The 19340-nt window shown below is 57.2% G+C and overlaps 1 protein-coding gene across 3 annotated transcripts; it reads left to right on the top strand.

Moving 5' to 3' along the window:
- The first annotated feature begins 4608 nt into the window (after window positions 1-4608).
- Window positions 4609-15660, top strand: CDK5RAP3 (CDK5 regulatory subunit associated protein 3). Of its 3 annotated transcripts, XM_008153761.3 has the most exons (14): window positions 4609-4694; window positions 4937-4982; window positions 7706-7837; window positions 8121-8221; window positions 8549-8597; window positions 9284-9462; window positions 11125-11261; window positions 11457-11601; window positions 12213-12314; window positions 12707-12785; window positions 13223-13311; window positions 14524-14729; window positions 15074-15245; window positions 15326-15660. In XM_008153761.3, exons 1-14 carry the CDS (start codon window positions 4689-4691, stop codon window positions 15389-15391), a joined length of 1509 nt encoding a protein of 502 aa, XP_008151983.2. In that variant the 5' UTR covers window positions 4609-4688; the 3' UTR covers window positions 15392-15660. The 3 variants fall into 3 exon arrangements, with proteins under 3 accessions (XP_008151983.2, XP_054565543.1, XP_054565544.1); XM_054709568.1 differs by lacking the exon at window positions 4937-4982 and having other exon boundaries at window positions 4621-4694; XM_054709569.1 differs by lacking the exons at window positions 4609-4694; window positions 4937-4982 and adding an exon at window positions 5083-5198.
- The last annotated feature ends 3680 nt before the right edge of the window (window positions 15661-19340 follow it).

Genomic DNA, 19340 nt, shown 5'->3' with positions numbered 1-19340 from the left:
GCTTGGATGCCAAGGGTAAGCCTCCCTTTTTATGGGTATTGCAGGGAGATAGCAATGGGCGCCCTCGCCCAGGACGGGGTGTGGTAAGAAAGAACTTTGGAAAGGGGCAGGGACGGCAGGCTGGGTGGGGGTTCTGACTGTTTGGCACAACAACTGGGGAGAAAGTGGGAGTCAGGCCGAGGAGGGGGGAGGGAGAGAGGGGGCCGGGGTGGCTGACTGCGGGAGGGGACAGGCAGGGCTGCAGGAGAGGCCACATCCTCGGGAACCAGGGTGCCGGTGGGGGGGCCAGGCAGGCCCACGACCTGTGTGATCTCGGGCAAGTTACGTGTGGAAGCGCTGGCGGCCCTGCCTTTACAATCTGGCCAATAGGAGTGCCCACGTTACCAGGCTGTTGGATCACATTAGATAAGACTTGTCAAACGCGGAGATCTGCACTGGCCCCGGGCACAGGTATCACTGAATAAGCAAACTGACTGGGAGTTCGACAACAACACAACCAGGATGGAGGGCGGCTGACACAGAGCCCGAGGGCATGTGCTCTGTGCAAACCGGGCACCGGCTCGCTCCGACCTCCCACCTCCCTCCACGCTTCTCTCCCCCAGACAGTGTCCCACCTGCTAAAGCAGCAGGGAAGTGGGGGGTTCGCGGTCAGAAGCATCCCACCCCTCTCTGCCACTTTCCAGGTGCTGGGGACCCCAAGGCCCTCGAGGCCCCGGATGCCAGACCACTCATGTGCTCCTCTGCCCACGGCCCTGAGGTTCCCTGTGGCCTTGGGAAAGGGGGACAGGGCAGAATGCTGTCCGAAGCCCACACCCCGTGCTCTCTGGGCAGCCACCCACCCAGCGGGGCCCAGAGGTCAGGGCTGAGGGACATGAGTCACCGGCGAGCTGAGGGCGGGGTGAGTGCCAGTGGTCTCCATGGCCACCCAGTCACCCAGTCACCAGGGCTGGGCCTTCCAGACTCACCCCGCCCGGCTCTGCCCGCCTGCTGATTCCAGCAGGAGAGATGCAGCTGGGGGGACTGGGGAGGGGGGGGGGCATGCTTCCTGGGATGTCCCAGGGCCAGGAGCACACAGCGGCAGCCCAGTGTTTGTTTAATCTGGGGGTGTGGGGGGAGCCCCAGCAATTCCTAGAGGCTGAGTCAGGGCTCTGAGATGAGAGCCAATTCCCACAAGAGAGCCCTGAAGAGGCCTTCGTGCTGCCCAGGAGCCATTTTCAGGAAAGTCTTTCAACTCATGCTGTGCTAATGATTAACGTTACGCGCGCACACACACACACACACACACACACACTCACACACACACACACACACACACACACTTATACACACACACTCACACTCACTCACACACTCATACACACACACACACACACACTCACACACACACTCACACACACACACACACACACACTCACACACACACACACATACACACAACACACACACACACACACACTCACACACTCACTACACACACACTCACACACACACATACACACACACACACACACACTCATACACACTTACACACACACTCACACATTCACACTCACACTCACACACACTCCTCACACACACTCACACACACACTCATACACACACACACACACATACTCATACACACACACTCACACACACACACTATACACACACACACTCACACACACACACACACACACTCATACACACTTACACACACACTCACATTCACACTCACACACACACACACTCTCACAACACACTCACACACACTCATACACACACACTCACTCACACACACACAACACTCACACACACACACTCACACACACTCATACACTCCACACACACATTCACACACACACTCACACACCCACTCACACACCCACTCATACACACACACACTCACACACACATACACACACTCACACACTCATACACACACTCACATATACTCACACACTCACACACACTCACACAAACACACACACACTCACACACACACATTAACACACTCACACACACATACACACACTCACACACACACACACACACACACTCACACAAACACAGTTCACAAAGCTTGAGAAGCTTTATGAAGGCGTGTTGTAACCGGTAAGTTGTATACATCTAGACTGTTTATTTATTTAAGTGCATAAACAGAAATACCCGAGATAGTCAGGATAGGCGCTATCTCCGTGTTGAGGAAACGGTGGCTGGCAGAGAGGTTATGGAAATGGGCCAAGATCTCACTGGGCAGGAATCTAGATCTTCTTACTGTTGTATCGCACCACACAGTTTAATAAAACATTGACTGAGCCCCAAGCGCCGGGCGGGGGTGGAGGGGGGGGCCTTAGAAAGGGGGAGCTAACAACCTGGAAGGAGGGGGGCGCCCGATGTCCCCCCTCCCCAGCCCTGTGAGATGCCAGGGATCGGTTCTCGCCCCACCTTCTCTCCCTGCTCTACCACTTCTTGCCGAATCTCATCCCCTCCCTCAGCTGCAGGGACCACCAGGACCACAGCTCAGCCCGTGCTCTCCGGAGCTGCACCCCAGCCCATGGCTCCTCTGAACGCTAGAGCTATGGACCCCAGTGCCTCCTGCACCCTTCCCGCAGGGGTCTCCCAGCACCACCAACCCCGCAAGCCCAAGGCTGAAATACCCCTCCCCCCACACCAGCTCAGCATCCTCATCCCTGTCTCAGGTGGTGGCTCCTCCATTTAGGTATCATCCTTGCAGTCCCCCACCCCCACCCCCCCACCTCCCCGCAACACACAGCCAATCACTGGCCAAGTCCTGCTTATTTTCCTCCAAAGCATTCTGAAATCCAGCCCTCCCGCGCCGCCTCATGCCTCTCTCCCAGGTCGGCCCGAACTTCTGCCTAATAATCTCCTGACTGTCTTATCTCCCATGTCCCAATTCTTTTTATTTTTTTTCTTTTTTTTAAACATATTTTATTGATTTTTTTACAGAGAGGAAGGGAGAGGAAGAGAGAGTTAGAAACATCGATGAGAGAGAAACATCACTCAGCTGCCTCCTGCGCACCCCCTACTGGGGATGTACACGAAACCAAGTTATATGCCCTTGACCGGAATCGAACCTGGGACCCTTGAGTCCACAGGCCAATGCTCTATCCACTGAGCCAAACCAGTTAGGGCCCATGTCCCCATTCTTATGTCCCATGAATCCATCCTCCTTGCAGCCAATCTGTACAGGTCCCTCCCTGCCTCAAACCCTTAAAACCCTCCAATGGTTCCTCTCTGCAGGGGTGAAGGCCAAGTTCTTTTTTATTTTTTTTTAATCCTCACCTGAGGATATTTTTTTCCATCGATTTTTAGAACGAGTGGAGGGGAGGGAGGGGGAGAGAGAGAGAAACATCGATGTGAGGGAGACACATCAATTGGTTGACTCCCACACACGCCCTGATAGGGGCTGGGGATGAACTTGCAACCCAGGGACATGCCCCTGACTGGGAATTGAACCCGTAACCCTTCGGTGAGAGGGGCCGATGCTTTAACCACTGATCGCACCAGCCGGGGCCCAAGTTCTTTAATGTGATTCCCTATGATATGACCATTCAACCTTCACAGTCTCTTCTCTGGCCAATCCATGCCTTACACTGCTCTGAGGCTGGCCTGCCCGTAGGACCAGCTTCATGAGTGTGAGACCTATGTAGTGTCCTCTTGAAATGCTTCATTTTATTTTTTAAATCCTTCATATTTTTTAGCAAGGGCCCTGCACTTTAAAAAAATATATATTTTTTAAAAAATTGATTTTTAGAGAGGAAGGGAGAGGGAGAGAAACATTGATGTGAGAGCCTAACATCGATCAGCTGCCTCCTGCATGCCCCCTACTGGAGATGGAGCCTGCAACCTGGGCATGTGCCCTGACAGAGAATCAAACCAGCAACCTTACCTTGCAAGGGAGGACGCCCAACCCAGTCACACAGGCCAGAGCAGGGGCCCTGCATTCTCATTTTACACTGGACCCCACAAATTATATTGCCAGTTCCCTGCACCCCTCTTGCAGTTTGTGGCCTCCAAAGCTTCGTCTGTACAGTCTCTTCCACCGGAAACACCCCTCCACACATCACCCCTCTTTCTGCAGCTCTTCCTTTAAGACTCAGTTTAGGCGTTGTGCTTGGGACGCCTCCCTTGGCCCTCTTTCCTCTCCTTCCCTGTCCTAATGAGCACGTAGCAGGTGCTCAACACATTACATAAACTGAAGGGGAAGGCAAAGTGTGTCAAGTGGTAGAACAAAGTTACAAACTAACTACGAGAAACAGTTAAACGACGGCAAGACGGGAGAAGGCAAATCTAAAGGCCTCCGGTGCGCCTAGGCGGCGCTAGGACCCAGCCTGCGGACGCGTTAATCTGCGCTCAGAGGGTTCCACTGGCTGCGACCAGCTCTCGGGCGCCGCCTGCCGCGATCGGGCCGCCACTGCAGCTCTTTCTGGCGCCCCGCCCCTCCCCGGCCCCCATTGGCTGTCTCCTGTTCTCCCGCCCCTCCTCGGCTCAGCCATTCGGAGCCCGGGGGTGGGTGGGGCTTGCGGCCAGGGGTGGAGCGAGCGCCCCGATTGGCTCTGAGGAAAGCGGCGACGTGGCGGAGGAGGCGGGTTTGGGCCTAAACTGAAGCTCTGCCACTCGGGCGCTGGGTTGGTGGTAGGCGGGGCGAGCCTGGGCCGTCGGCCGGAAGCAGGAGTGGAGGAAAGATGCAGGTGGGGGGACAGGAGCCGAGGAAATGCGGGGGGATGTGGGGGGGACACCTCTCCCGGGACCCCTGAATTCGGTTCAGCCCGTCCGTCCCTAATCCGCTTCCTCGGCCACCCTCCCGGGCCGGCGGGCGGGCGCAGCCTCCCCGGCCCCCCGGCCTGGCCCCGCAGCTGCCCGTGAAAGGAGCGCGCGGGTGGCACGCCCCCTCCCCGCGCTCACACCCGCTGCCTGTCGTGTTTCCCGCCAGGACCACCAGCACGTGCCCATCGACATCCAGACCAGCAAGCTGCTCGGTAGGACGGCGCGTCCCCGCGCAGCCAGCTCTCCGGGGGAGCCCGGCCCCTTGCCCCCTGTCGCCAGCAGCTGGGAGCCCTGACGCCCCGAGGCCCCTGTTCAATCGCCCACCGGCGCTGCGGCCTGCGGCCTGACCGGCCTCGCCAACAGGAGCGGGCGGGAACCGTCCCCCGTCTGCACTGGGCCCGCGTTTTCTGCTTTGACATTTAGAACATGTGCGGTCCAGTCACATCCTCCAGGCGCAGGGAGGGGGGTGGCTTACCCCGACACAGTGGCAGATCCGAAATGGGAACCTACGTATGTCAGGCTCCAGTGTCTGCCAGGCGTCCTCAAACTACGGCCCACCGGCCACATGCGGGTGTTTCTGCCGTTTTGTTTTTTTACTTCAAAATAAGATATGTGCAGTGTGCATAGGAATTTGTTCATAGCTTTTTTTAAACTATAGTCCGGCCCTCCAACGGTCTGAGGGACAGTGAACTGGCCCCCTGTTTAAAACGTTTGAGGACCCCTGAACTTTTTGTATGAAGCTGGGGAAAACTCTTCTTTCTTTCGTTCTTTCTATTTATTATTTATTTATTTATTTATAAATATATTTTTACTGGAGGCCCAGTGCAGGACATTCGTGCACTGGCAGGGGGGCCCTCAGCCCTGCCCAGGCCCTTTCACAGCCCCTGCGCTCTCAGGGGATGTCCAACTGACAGCTTAGGCCCATGGTCGGCAAACTGCGGCTCGCGAGCCACATGCGGCTCTTGGGCCCCTTGAGTGTGGCTCTTCCACAAAATACCACGGCCTGGGCGAGTCTATTTTGAAGAATTGGCGTTAGAAGAAGTTTAAGTTTAAAAAATGTGGCTCTCAAAAGGAATTTCAATCGTTGTACTGTTGATATTTGGCTCTGTTGACTAATGAGTTTGCCGACCACTGGCTTAGGCCCACCCCCTAAGCCACAGTCGGACTGCCTTAGCGCTGCCGCAGAGGCTGGCCACTTTGTGGCTGAGCGGCCTCCCGCTGTGGGAACGCACTGACCACCAGGGGGCAGCTCCTGTGTTGAGCGTCTGCCCCCTGGTGGTCAGTGCACGTCATAGCGACCGGTTGTTCAGTCGATTTGCATATTACCCTTTTATTATATAGTACCCTTTTTTATATAGGAGGAGGAGGATAGGATTGATTTCAGAGAGGAAGGGAGAGAGAGAGAGAGAAACATCCGTGATGGGAGAGAATCATTGATCAGCTGTCTCCTGCACGCCCCACACTGGGGATTGAGCCCATAACGCTGGTGGGAACCGAACAGTGACCTCTTGGTTCGTAGGTCGACGTTCCGCCACCGAGCCATGCCAGCCGCGGCTCTCTTTTCTTTTTAAAAGCTCCCATCTTCCTTTGACTTTAGGAAGAAGAGGGACACAGACCCAGTTGGAAATAGAGGCCTGTTCGTGGCAGGGCCATCTCCCTGATGTATCTGATCCACAGCCCCCTCCCCAGTTCAGGGCAAGGGAAGGACCTCTTCCGCCTGACCCCTCCAGGGCATTGCACAGCTGCTGGGTTTTTAAATGCTTACTGGACTAATTGGTTTGATGCCATATCTTTTGTTAAGATGTCTGTTTGCTTCTAGTTCGGTGACATCCACCGAAGTTTCCTTTCTGAACATTTTAAAGGAATACAGCAGAGGGAGTAGAATGATAGCTACTGTGGGGCCCCAGTGTTGGACCGATTGATTAGCCAGGGCAGGTTCTGAATTGACCGCTGCGGGCCAGTCAGTCAGTCCTGTGCAGCGGCCACTTCCTCGGCTTCATTTCAGATCTGTCCCAGCTCTTCAGCCCGTGTGCAGTCTCCGTGTATGAACTTGTCCTTGGTCACGAGGGTAGAGAGCAGACCCTCAGCCGTTCACGGAGGGTCCGCTCTATACCAGGTGCGTCTTTAGGCACTTGACATTGTGGAAGGGAAGATCAGTAGGGTTTATTGAGTCCTTGCCATGTAACAGGCACAGTGTTCAATGCTTTACCTTCGTTTTCCCTTATACTCAGTACCTTATTATCCCCATTCTACATGTGGGGAAACTGAGGCACGGAGGTTGAGAGACTTGCCCCAGGAAGTTGGTAATTAGAAGGCAGGACCGCCTGAACCACAACGCCTAGCTCTTCGCTCTCTCCTCCTGACGAAACATGCACGGCTCTCAGCCACCCTGACCCTCTACTAAAAACATAAATCTAGCCCAGGTTCCAGGAGGTCAGTCACATGCATTCACGTGTCCGGGGTGGCACTTCCCTGGTAAGAACAGACCAGTGTGATGTAGTCTTTAGGGCGCTATCGGTATTAGGGGCTTTGCAGTTGTTCCTTCCCCCAGTACTTGGCATAACCCTCTGTGTTGCTCATTGTCACGGTTAATCCCAGCCCCGAGGAAGTGGAAGCTGAACATCATCCTCTGTCAGGAAAGTTATAATTACCCCTGGAAGCGAAAATATTATGGAGAATTTAGAGTGGTCCGAAGTGGCGCTTTGATGTCGGGGCTAATTTAAAGTTTTTCTTTATCCCTGTGTGGAGGCGATTGCTCTGGGGAGTCAGGTTGCCAACGTCTGTTTAGCCCTCGCAAGCATCCCTTCGGGCCCGTCTTCACTTCCATCTTCCCGTGACCCCCACACCTTGACCCGTGTGGACACAACGTTTAGCCCCTGTCGTAGCGTCCCTGGCCGTGTGAACGGGAGCTGTGATTGGGGTGTTTCTCACATAGACTGGCTGGTGGACAGAAGGCATTGCAACCTGAAATGGCAGAGCCTGGTGTTGACCATCCGAGAGAAGATCAACGCTGCCATCCAGGACATGCCGGAGAGCGAAGAGATTGCCCAGCTGCTCTCGGGCTCCTGTGAGTGCTTTGGGGCTGCGTTACCGGGGCCCTCGCCGCTCCCGGCGCGGTACAGGGCAGCCGAGCTGCCCCCCGGCTGTTTAGCCACAGCGGATCCCTAGGGAAGGATTTGTCCGGGGGTGTAGATGCTCATTTCTTCCCACACAAACTGATGAGGGCGAGAGCTGTGCATGATGGGGGAACTGTGCTTGCTTCCCTTACTGGCACATGAGTCAGCTGTTGGCCAGAGTAGACGGGGAGGATCCTGGAATTCTCAGCGTCTTTGCTGTTCCTTGTTTTCCAGACATTCACTACTTTCACTGCCTAAGAATCGTGGACCTTCTCAAAGGCACTGAAGCTTCCACAAAAAATATTTTTGGCCGGTACTCTTCTCAGCGAATGAAGGCAAGTGTGGGCGAGGGTCGTATTGGGGTCAGAGCCTCTCGGGTCTCTCGGAGGATCCGGTGGAGAGCCTACATGGAACACTTCCGGAACTTTCTCTCCGTCCCCATAGTTTATGCCAGAAGTAGCTCCTCTGGGGCTTGCTCGTTGGCGCCACACTCTTAAAATCAAGCGGGTGGTCCAGCCGGTGCTACGGAGGAGGACAGGGCGTTTGTGTGATGTGATGCGAAGACAGGGGAGCTTGCCCTGCTCCGGGCTGGCGCTGGGCTGGCGCTGGGACGGGCTGCCGAGCGCTGTCCTGGCTGACTTCCTGTTTCTGTTCTCCCGCAGGACTGGCAGGAGATCGTGGCCCTGTACGAGAAGGACAACAGCTACCTAGGTGAGGCGGGCCAGCCCGGGCCTCCGGGGGACGGGCGCCACTGGGGAAGCCCACTCCCATGGTTCCGAGACACTGAGCTTCTGGGAGACACAGACCGTGGAGGGGGAGAGGCCGGGCTGTAGATGGTGGCCAGGTGGGGAAATAAATTCCACAGTGCTGGGAGGTAGGTAACAGGTAAACGCCAGGCCTGACCCAGCAGCTGTGTGGGAGTTCTCCGCCACTGAACTCTTGTAAGGTGGAGTGTGGAACCCGTTCCCTCCGCACCCCCGTTCTACAGGAGGCAGAAGATGCAGGGATTATCCTTGGGGCCATATCAAGTTCCTGAGAGAGTAATTGAAGGGCTGATTGTAGTTTGGGTGTGTTTTCTAATAGTATAAATAATAATAATTATAATAGCTAGTATTTACCAAGCACCTACTAAATACCTAAATACAAGGAATTGGCTTGGTGTTTTATGTGGATTCCCTCTTTCAGTCCTCACGGCAAATACTGCTGTCCTTGTGATACAGACGAGGATTGGGTTAGAGACGTTAAAAGGCTGTCTTAGGTTCCACAGTGAGGAAGGGGAGGAGCTGGGAAGCCGCCCCACGCTCTTCCCCGCCAACTGAGGGTACCCATGTGCATGTCCTGGGGCATGCTTGCCTTACGTGCGGGTGTCTGAGGCGAATTTCCTGGGCCCTTCTCAGTGGAACTCTCTAGCCTCCTCGTTCGGAACGTCACCTATGAGATCCCCTCTCTGAAGAAGCAGATCGCCAAGTGCCAGCAGCTGCAGCAAGAATACAGCCGCAAGGAGGAGGAGGGCCAGGGCGGGGCTGCCGAGATGCGGGAGCAGTTCTACCACTCGTGCAAGCAGTACGGCATCACGGTGAGCGGTGAGCGGGGGCACTGGGCCCTGCCTGTCTGTGGGCCCACAGCCCTGCCTCTGGGAAGGCTCCCCCTCGGCCTGTCTGTGGGCCCACAGCCCTGCCTCTGGGAAGGCTCCCCCGCGGCCTGTCTGCTGGGCCCACAGCCCTGCCTCTGGGAAGGCTCCCCCGCGGCCTGTCTGCTGGGCCCACAGCCCTGCCTCTGGGAAGGCTCCCCCGCAGCCTGTCTGCTGGGCCCACAGCTCTGCCTCTGGGAAAGGCTCCCCCGCGGCCTGTCTGCTGGGCCCACAGCCCTGCCTCTGGGAAAGGCTCCCCCGCGGCCTGTCTGCTGGGCCCACAGCCCTGCCTCTGGGAAAGGCTCCCCGCAGCCTGTCTGTGGGCCCACAGCTCTGCCTCTGGGAAAGGCTCCCCCGCGGCCTGTCTGCTGGGCCCACAGCCCTGCCTCTGGGAAAGGCTCCCCCTCGGCCTGTCTGCTGGGCCCACAGCCCTGCCTCTGGGAAAGGCTCCCCCTCGGCCTGTCTGTGGGCCCACAGCCCTCCCTCTGGGAAAGGCTCCCCACGGCCTGTCTGTGGGCCCACAGCCCTCCCTCTGGGAAAGGCTCCCCCTTGGCCTGTCTGTGGGCCCACAGCCCTCCCTCTGGGAAAGGCTCCCCGCGGCCTGTCTGTGGGCCCACAGCCCTCCCTCTGGGAAAGGCTCCCCGCAGCCTGTCTGTGGGCCCACAGCCCTGCCTCTGGGCCCCACAGCCCTGCCTCTGGGAAAGGCTCCCCGCAGCCTGTCTGCTGGGCCCACAGCCCTGCCTCTGGGAAGGCTCCCCCTCGGCCTGTCTGTGGGCCCACAGCCCTGCCTCTGGGAAAGGCTCCCCGCAGCCTGTCTGTGGGCCCACAGCCCTGCCTCTGGGAAAGGCTCCCCCTCAGCCTGTCTGTGGGCCCACAGCCCTGCCTCTGGGAAAGGCTCCCCGCAGCCTGTCTGCTGGGCCCACAGCCCTGCCTCTGGGAAAGGCTCCCCCGCAGCCTGTCTGCTGGGCCCACAGCTCTGCCTCTGGGCCCCACAGCCCTGCCTCTGGAAAGGCTCCCCGCGGCCTGTCTGTGGGCCCACAGCTCTGCCTCTGGGAAAGGCTCCCCCTCGGCCTGTCTGCTGGGCCCACAGCCCTGCCTCTGGGCCCCACAGCCCTGCCTCTGGGAAGGCTCCCCGCAGCCTGTCTGCTGGGCCCACAGCCCTGCCTCTGGGAAAGGCTCCCCGCAGCCTGTCTGCTGGGCCCACAGCTCTGCCTCTGGGAAAGGCTCCCCGCAGCCTGTCTGCTGGGCCCACAGCCCTGCCTCTGGGCCCACAGCTCTGCCTCTGGGAAAGGCTCCCCCTCAGCCTGTCTGTGGGCCCACAGCCCTGCCTCTGGGAAAGGCTCCCCGCAGCCTGTCTGTGGGCCCACAGCCCTGCCTCTGGGAAGGCTCCCCCTCGGCCTGTCTGTGGGCCCACAGCTCTGCCTCTGGGAAGGCTCCCCGCGGCCTGTCTGTGGGCCCACAGCCCTGCCTCTGGGAAAGGCTCCCCCGCGGCCTGCCTGTGCCCTTTGGGGCCAGCTTCTCTCCTGTCTGGTCTTGGCATGTTTTTTTTCATCTGTTGACCCCACTTCCCGGCGCTCTGCCTTAGCCTCCTTCTTCCATCCTCTCCAGGGAGACAATGTGCGGCGAGAACTGCTGGCCCTGGTGAAGGAGCTACCAAGTCAGCTGGCCGAGATCGGGGCGGGGGCTCAGGCCCTGGGGGAGGCCATCGCCCTGTACCAGGCCTGCGTGGGCTTCGTGTGTGAAAGGTACAGAGGACCGTGGCTTCTCTGGAGCGGGGGCAGTTTGCCTGTTTCCCTGGCTGTTCTCTCTCCTCCGCTTGCATTTTCCCCACGTGACACTTGAGTTTAATTTTCCGCACGAACCCGCGGGAGCTCTGCCCATCTGACCTCATGGCCCAGGCTGAGTGGGCAGCAGGAGGCTCAGTTATGTGCCTGTTGCAGCCCCGAGGAGGAGGTGCTGCCGATGCTGCGGTTTGTGCAGAAGCGGGGCAACGCCACGGTGTACGAGTGGAGGACGGGGACGGAGCCCTCCGTGGTGGAACGGCCGCACCTCGAGGAGCCGCCCGAGCAGGTGGAAGAAGACGCGGTAAGACAGGCTGAGGGAGAGCTGCCCCCACCCTCCCAACGCACACAGCCCAGACCGCACAGCCTGAGTTCAGAGTCCCAGAGGAAGAAGGGGGTTTGTGGGAGAGGCTTTGGTGGAAGGGACCAGGGGCATGACTCCCCTATTTCTCGGGCCACTTTTTTTTAAAAAATATATTTTTATTGATTTCAGAGAAGAAGGGAAAGGGAGAGAGATAGAAACATCAATGGTGAGAGAATCATCGATCAGCTGCCTCCTGCAATCTCCCCACCAGGGATTGAGCCCGCAACCCAGGCACATGCCCTGATCGGGAATCGAACCGTGACCTCCTGGTTCATAGGTCGATGCTCAGCCTCTGAGCCACGCCGGCCGGGCTTTCTGGCCTTCCTGAGGTCAGAGTATAGAAGAGTTCTGGGAGCCTCAGCAAGCTGCTTAGCTTTGAACTGGGAACCTTCAGTCCCATCAGCTCTCCGAGATGGGCTCTCCTTTGGGGAGCTCGGAGGCCATTGCGTTTAAACAGTGGACCAGCACATCCTACTGAGGCCCGTGGGAAGGCAGGCCCCTCCCTTATCATCCCCACCTCCTGCGAGCTAACCCTTTCTTTCTCCTTCTAGATTGACTGGGGCGACTTTGGGGTGGAGGTGGCCTCTGAAGGGACGGACCCTGCCCAGCCTGCTGGCATTGACTGGGGCATCTCCCTGGAATCGGATTCAAAGGTGAGGCTGCCCTCTTGGTGTGTCTCTGAGGACTTTCTACGATGACTGCTTCAGTGAGAAGGAAAGTCTTGTCTGTGCCTTTAAAGGCATCATTGGAAGCTCGTAGCTCTCAGACCAGGTGTGGTCCAGGGGAGACAGCTTCCAAAGTGACATCTGGGAGTCTTGACCTCTTCTGGCGTTTGGGGCAAAGTGGGGGGTTGTCAGCCGGTGGTAACTCTACAAAGCAGGGGGACGGTGGCAACATGCGTAGCCTCACACTGGCATCTTTGCCACCTACCACAGGCCTGCCTGTCCTTCCTACAGTTGGAAGGTGCAGTTGTTGCACTTAGGGAGGGCTTCCTTTGCTGGGAAAACTCTGCCAACATTCCTGGGGTGCTTTGCTTTCCACCCAGGAAGCTGGGGGTGATGGGATAGACTGGGGAGACGATGCTGCCGCTCTGCAGATCACAGTGGTGGAGGCTGGAACTGAGGGTAAGTGCACCGTCTCCTGCCAGAAGCCCTCAAGGTTTTAGAGAGGAATGTGGGCCAGCCATTCTGGCCAGGGGGCTCCAGGAGTGCCATAGGCTCTGAGTCTGAACTGACCCCTCCCCACCCGCTGAGAGGCTGTAGCGGTGATGTGAGCCACTAGAGGGCAGTGCAGGCCGAGACTTCACCCCCTACGCCCAGAGGGCTGGCCTCACTCCTCAGACCCAGCGCTGTGGCTGTGGTCCTCCCCACAGGCTGCGGGTTGGCAGTAGTGCCTGACTAGGGCTGAGACATGGGCATGGGTAACCTTTCCCCTGGGGTTGGAACAGGAAGTGCTTTAGTTCAGTGAGTCCATGTCCATATTAACCCACCAGAGCGTCTCACTTGGGGGAGGTCTCCTCCTCCAAGCTCCTTCATCACCTCTCTGTCTCTCCTCCTGGCAGCTCCGGAAGGTGTTGCTAGGGGCTCTGATGCCCTGACACTCCTTGAATACCCTGAGACCCGGAATCAGTTCATCGATGAGCTCATGGAGGTACCTCCATCCTCTGCGGGAGGGGTGGGAGCCGGCGCCACATTGGGGGCCTTGCTCCAGACACCTGACCCGCCCTTCCTGTTTCTGTGAAGGACACCAGAGGCATCACATACTAGGATGCCCCGTCCATTCAGCAAGGATTTATCCTGCACTTTCTCAGCCCCTGGCACTCACTGCCTGAGGTGCCGAGAGTGAGCAGGGAATAAAACATCGAAGTCCTTGACCCCCTGGAGCTTAGGTTCCAGTGAGGAATGCAGACAGGAAACAAGATGAATGAAGTAAGAGATGCGGTATGTTAGGTGTAAACGGAAGTGCCTCGTGGTGAAGGTGACCAGTAAGCCAGGACCTGCAGGGGTGCAGAGAGAGCCATGCGGAAGCCTGGCCTAAAGCCTCCAGGCAGAGGGCGCGTGCCCTGCACAGCTGATGCAGGGAGGCCGCGTGGCAGAGCTGGGAGTGGGACGGAAAGGCGATCAGAGAGGTGACGCATCTGGACTTGGGCTTTTACTGCGAGTGACTGAGACGCTGATAGAGGCTTGGAGCCACATGATCTCATTGGTGTGTCAGTACTGCCCCGGTGGCGAAGGTACAAGCAGCCCAGAGTAAGGAGCCCGTGTTCTCGGTCCTTCTTGTGGGACTGGGGGCTGCCCTTGTTCATCTCTGGGTCTGTTCCCTCCCAGTGCCCTGCTGGCTGGGGAGGCTTCATGAAGATTATTGTCCTCACCAGTTTCATCCTCTTTCTGTCCAGAGAGGTCCCTCCTAGCCTCCATGGCAGAGGAGGATAGAGGAGATCAAGCTTCCGTGGTTGAATGAGAGGGACAAGATGTGGGCTGTTCTCGGAGTCTTCCTAGCCCTTCCTTATTCCAGGGGTTCCTCTCCCTGAGTCTCATTCCTCCCACGGAGAGAAAACACCTTCACTGGGGCTGGGAGAGCCCTCTGAATCTCTGCGTTCTTAGTTATCTGGTCCACAGCGAGGAGGAAGCGGGGTCCGGCCTAGACAGGGCCTGAGTAGGAGTGGGTGACAGCAGAGTGAAGCAGAGGCTGCCCCCAGCTCTCCCGTTGTAGTTGGTGTGTTTCCGGCAGTAAAAGTATTCAGAGGAAGGAACCCTCCGCCCCCAGAGCCTCACCCTACATCTCACTCTTCATTGGGGGCAGGCTGAGGGCTTAGCCTCAGAGTTCTCTTCTTGGTTGGAACCAAATCCTCTTCGTCCTCAGCTCGAGATCTTCCTGTCCCAGAGAGCAGTGGAGATGAGCGAGGAGGCCGACATCCTGTCTGTGAGCCAGTTCCAGCTGGCTCCAGCCATCCTGCAGGGCCAGACCAAAGCGAAGATGGTAACCATGGTGTCAGTGCTGCAGGACCTGATTGGCCGGCTCACCAATCTCCGAATGCAGCACCTGTTTATGATCCTGGCCTCACCCAGGTCTGGCTTTCCCCTTGACGTTGGGCTGTTCCGGAATCGGAGCAGGACTCCTCCACCTTGAAGAGTCCTGACCCCTTGTATTCTTCTCCGTGACCCCTTAGACCTCGTGCCTGCCTTCCATGGCTGGGCCTTCCCACCTGGGGACCTAGATTCCCTGTGGGGCAAGATAGGGGGATGTGATGTATGCAGCCAGGACCCAGAGGACAGGGGAACCAGGGGGTAGTCCTTACAGCAGAGGCGGAAGGATGAGGCCAACTAGGGGTTTGGTTTCCTGAGCTGCATCTTCGCAGTTGAACGGGAATGCTCAGGTGGCTCTGCTACACCACCGCCCTGAACGCCGGCAGGTATGTGGACAGAGTGACCGAGTTCCTCCAGCAAAAGCTGAAGCAGTCGCAGCTGCTGGCTTTGAAGAAAGAACTGATGGTGCAGAAGCAGCAGGAGGCACTGCAGGAGCAGGCAGCTCTGGAGCCCAAGCTGGACCTGCTGCTGGAGAAGACCAAGGAGCTGCAGAAGCTGGTAAGACAGGAAAGGGAACCCTACCGGGGGGACCCCCAGTTTCTGCAGAATGAGACCCACTCGGCATCGCTGTCTTTCAGATCGAAGCTGACATTTCCAAGAGGTACAACGGGCGCCCTGTGAACCTGATGGGGACCTCTCTGTGACACCCTCACGCTTCCTGCTTGTCTTCTCGGCCTTCAGGACGGAGGTGGGACGCCAGGGCTGATGTTGCAGGGCCTTTCCCAGCAAGAGACCAGGCCGAGGGGAGGATGGAAAGCCACGTGCGGGAACCATCACCCAGATGGTGACCTTGGCACTCACTGTACTCTCGGCAAGAAGCTGTCTTATGGGCCCTGTAGCCTGTCAGCCTGACAGCCCAGCGTCTCCTTGTTAACCCAGTTGGACTTAATAAAAGAGGAAGAGACTGGCTTGATCCTGACAGTTTCTGCTTCTCTGGGCCTGGAGCTGAGACTGCACACCTGTTTGCGTGGGGGTCCTGATCCCTGTGGGCTGTTCCTGTGCAGGCCCAGGTTAGGGACCTGTCCTCTGGGTGACAAGGGAGGGCCCAGATTAGAACCTGCAGATGGTTCAGCAAGGGGCTCTGGGTAACTGAGTCAGGGGGCCCCTTTTTCAGAGCCAGGCCCAGCCTGCCCCACTCAGGCCAGAGCCCAAGAGAAGCAGTCAGGTGGCCTTGCTGGAGCCAGCAAAGCTGTCTTTCCCTTTTAGCCACAGCTCCCCCCGGCAGAGGGGAAATGCGGTTTGGGGAGGAAAGTCTGATGAACAAGGTGGAGACAGGAGTTGTCACCTTCACTAGCTGCCTGTTCACTTCCTGCCCGTAACTGCCTGCTCTCTGATTGGCTAGAGCCCACCCCAAGACAGCACCCGTCTCCCAAGCCACCTACCCATCTCTGTTTCCCAGGAAGGGTAGGGGCTGGGGATGGCCGGCAATTCGATTTTAATTTCATAGCAGAGCAGTTGATTCATGGCTCTTTGTCGCCGGCGTTGACTCCCGTAATGACTTTCCATCAAAATGAAAAGTGGAGTGACACCACTCATTATTCCTGCTGCTTGTTATCTCAGTTCTGGGGAGGGCCGCCCCCTCCCTGCTGCCTTTCAGCCGTCCCGGACAGTGAGTGATGGCCCCTATTAATCACCGACCCCGCGGACTCCGGCGGACACACGCTATCCAAAGGAGAGAGAGATAAGGCAGCATGAACTGCTTGAAGCTGCTCCTATCAATTAATGTCAGCCCATCGCTTCCCCCCAATCTTTGCCTGTTCACCTTCTTTTGGGGGTCTTGGGGACTGAAACAAGTCTAGGAATTGAAAAGGGGAAATACTGGTGTGGAATGTCGAGGTAAAACTTCCTTGGGATGGAAGGGCATACAGGGGCCTGAGTGGGCTGCGTCCTGCCCTCAGCCGCTGTGTGGGCGCTCGGCCTAGGGAGCTGTCTGCTTCTCTCGGTCCCTTCCCCTCCAAGCGAATGGTGCTTCCTCCTGCCCCGCCTGCTCAGCTGCTGGCTCCATCGGCCTCTGGCCTCCCTCTTGCAGCAGCCACCAGCTCACCGAGGCATGCTGCCCTTGCCCACTCCGACATCCCTCGTCCAATCACCAGCTGTTACACAGACTCCATTGCTCACTGGGCACCGAGCTTCAGGGAGAGGCCCTGTGGGTCATGTGACCTGCAGGCTGGGTTTGGGCCTCAAAAGCTCTCACTCCTGCCCTTGCAGAGGGGCGCCTCGCCGGCCTCTGCCCGCTGAGGACGTGGGAGAAGGTGTGCAGGCTGAGGCGTGGCCATCTGTGCAGGAAGGGAAGTGGCTTTAGGTAAAAAGGGTTTCTCAGTAGGTTTTGGTGTGTTGGTAGAAGGTATGATTAGGGGACTGTTCTCAGCCCAGCCGACTCCTAGGCTGATGTAAATGGTCTTTTAAAAGCCTTTAACCCCGTAACATGGGTTGGTCTGCAGATCCTTCAGCCCCATTTGCTTTTGGCCTCGTGCTTTGCTTCCTGGGGCCCCTTTCCCGACCTGAAGACCCTGCCTGGCTGTTCACTCCCAGTGTCGCTCGGATCTGCTCCCAGGTTTCCCTTACATCACTGACTGCATTCAGGTTCCTGCTTGTTTTCCTCAGAATTGCCTCAGGTGGTTGTGAGCACTACATGAGTTAATGTAGCCCTAGCTGGGTTGGCTCAGTGGATAGCGCGTCGGCCTGCAGACTAAAGGGTCCCGGGTTCAATTTCGGTCAAGGACACATGCCCGGGTGCAGGCTCAATCCCCAGTAGGGGTGTGCAAGAGGCAGCTGATCAATGATTCGTTCTCATCATTGATGTTTCTATCTCTCTCCCACTCCCTTTTCTCTCTCTCTGAAATCAATAAAAATATATTTTTTAAAAATGAGTTAATGTATGCAGAGTGCTCAGAACCATACCGGCACAGAGTAAGTACTCGCTGGAAGAAACGTGAGCTTTTATTCCTGGTTTGTGAAGTAATGAGGACCTTTCATCCTTGTCTAACTGGCCTTCTTGGAAGGGAGGGGCGAGAGCCTCCTGGTGGAGATGGAAGAACAAGTTCTGAGCAGCCACGTTTTTATAATTGGGGAAAAAAAGGTCAGGGAGAGAGGGAGGAGGGGGCCAAGACTGCACCCTCAGAATCCTTAGTGTGATGTGGATTTATTGCCCAGAGCGCACCTTACTTTCATGGATAACTTTTATGCCACCTCCTTCCAGAGATGTAAGGCTCTCACTACTTAGCTAAGATTTGTCTTCCTGCTTCGATAAGGAAGCAGAGCCCACTCGCCCTGCTAACTCCAGCCACTGCCCAAGCCCCACACAATCTCCACTCACAGGAAGCCTCCTGCCTCACAGCGTCCTCTCCAAGCACGGCTCTACAGTCAGCAGAAGCAGGACCCCTTGGCATGCACCTGCGGCGTGACCGTGACCGTGGGCTAAGTGCAGTGCCAACAACTGTTCACCTGGGTTCTGGCCGCCCGCTGAGGGAGAGGTGGGTCCGCACATGCAGAACTAGTTTCCCATGGCCAGTGTGGGCTGGGAGTTGGCTGCACGATTTGGACTGAAAGCCTCACCCACCTAAAGAGTTACCTGCTCCAGGGAACTGCCCGGGCCGAGGACCAAAGGCAAGCACATCCCAGGCCCTCAAGTCAGGAGCTGATCCTGCTCTGGGTCACGTATGCCTCCCCCCCACCCCTCTCGCCCTTTCCCTCATTCATTCCCAAGATTTTGCCTACAATTTCTCCTCTAGAAACACAGGCCCTGGGCTCTTACCTGCCTTTTAGTCCACACCTGCCTGTCCTATTACTAATTTTTTGGTTGTTTTTTTTAATCCTCATCTAAGGATATTTTTTCCATTGATTTTTTAGAGAGTAGAAGGGGCTGGGGGGTGGGAGGAGAGAGAGAGAGAGAGAGAGAGAAGAAAGACGCATCGATTGGTTGCCTCACACATGCCCTGACCAGGGCCAAGGGATCAAACCTACAACCGAGGTACATGCCCTTAACTGGGAATCGAACCAGCAACCCTTTGGTGGGCAGGCCAATGCTCTAACCACTGAGCCACGCCAGCCATGGCTGTCCTGTTACTAATTTTTATTTCATCTCTCTTTTTATTTTTTGCTGCAAAAAGCTTTATTGTTTCTATTTGGTCCAATGCCTGGGAGAGGGCTTCAGGGAGAGGCTCAGGTAAGAGCCAGACACCAGGGGGAGGCAGAGGGGTCCCTCAAAGGCCTCTGGGCTCCAAAGGCTCCTGGTCGAGCTTGAGGGGGAGCCTTTGGAAGAGATACTCGCCCAGCCCAGCCTGGGGGCCGGCAGCCTGCAGAGGTGAGTCAGGTGTCGCCCATCTTCTTGATGAGTTTCACCTCCTCACCCGGGAAGTGGTTCCCCAGGAAGTCACGGAGCTGAGGGTCTGCGTGGGCAGAACCAGGGCCTGCAGCTCCCAAAGGGCCTGGGTCAGGCTCCCCTCCGAGGCCAGGCGGCTGCCATGGCGTCCTGAGTTTTGCCCACTCACCTTGGCTTCAGCACGTCCTTTAAAGGACACTCAGCGCCCTTGACCTTCTTCTCCGCCAACTCGCAGGAGAAGCGGCCCACGCCCTCGAGAGCCACATGGTCAC

Source organism: Eptesicus fuscus, chromosome 20 (genome assembly GCF_027574615.1).
Source record: "Eptesicus fuscus isolate TK198812 chromosome 20, DD_ASM_mEF_20220401, whole genome shotgun sequence".
NCBI lineage: Eukaryota > Metazoa > Chordata > Mammalia > Chiroptera > Vespertilionidae > Eptesicus > Eptesicus fuscus.
Note: the sequence above shows the minus strand (reverse complement) of the source record. Positions and strands in the feature narration are given on the sequence as shown.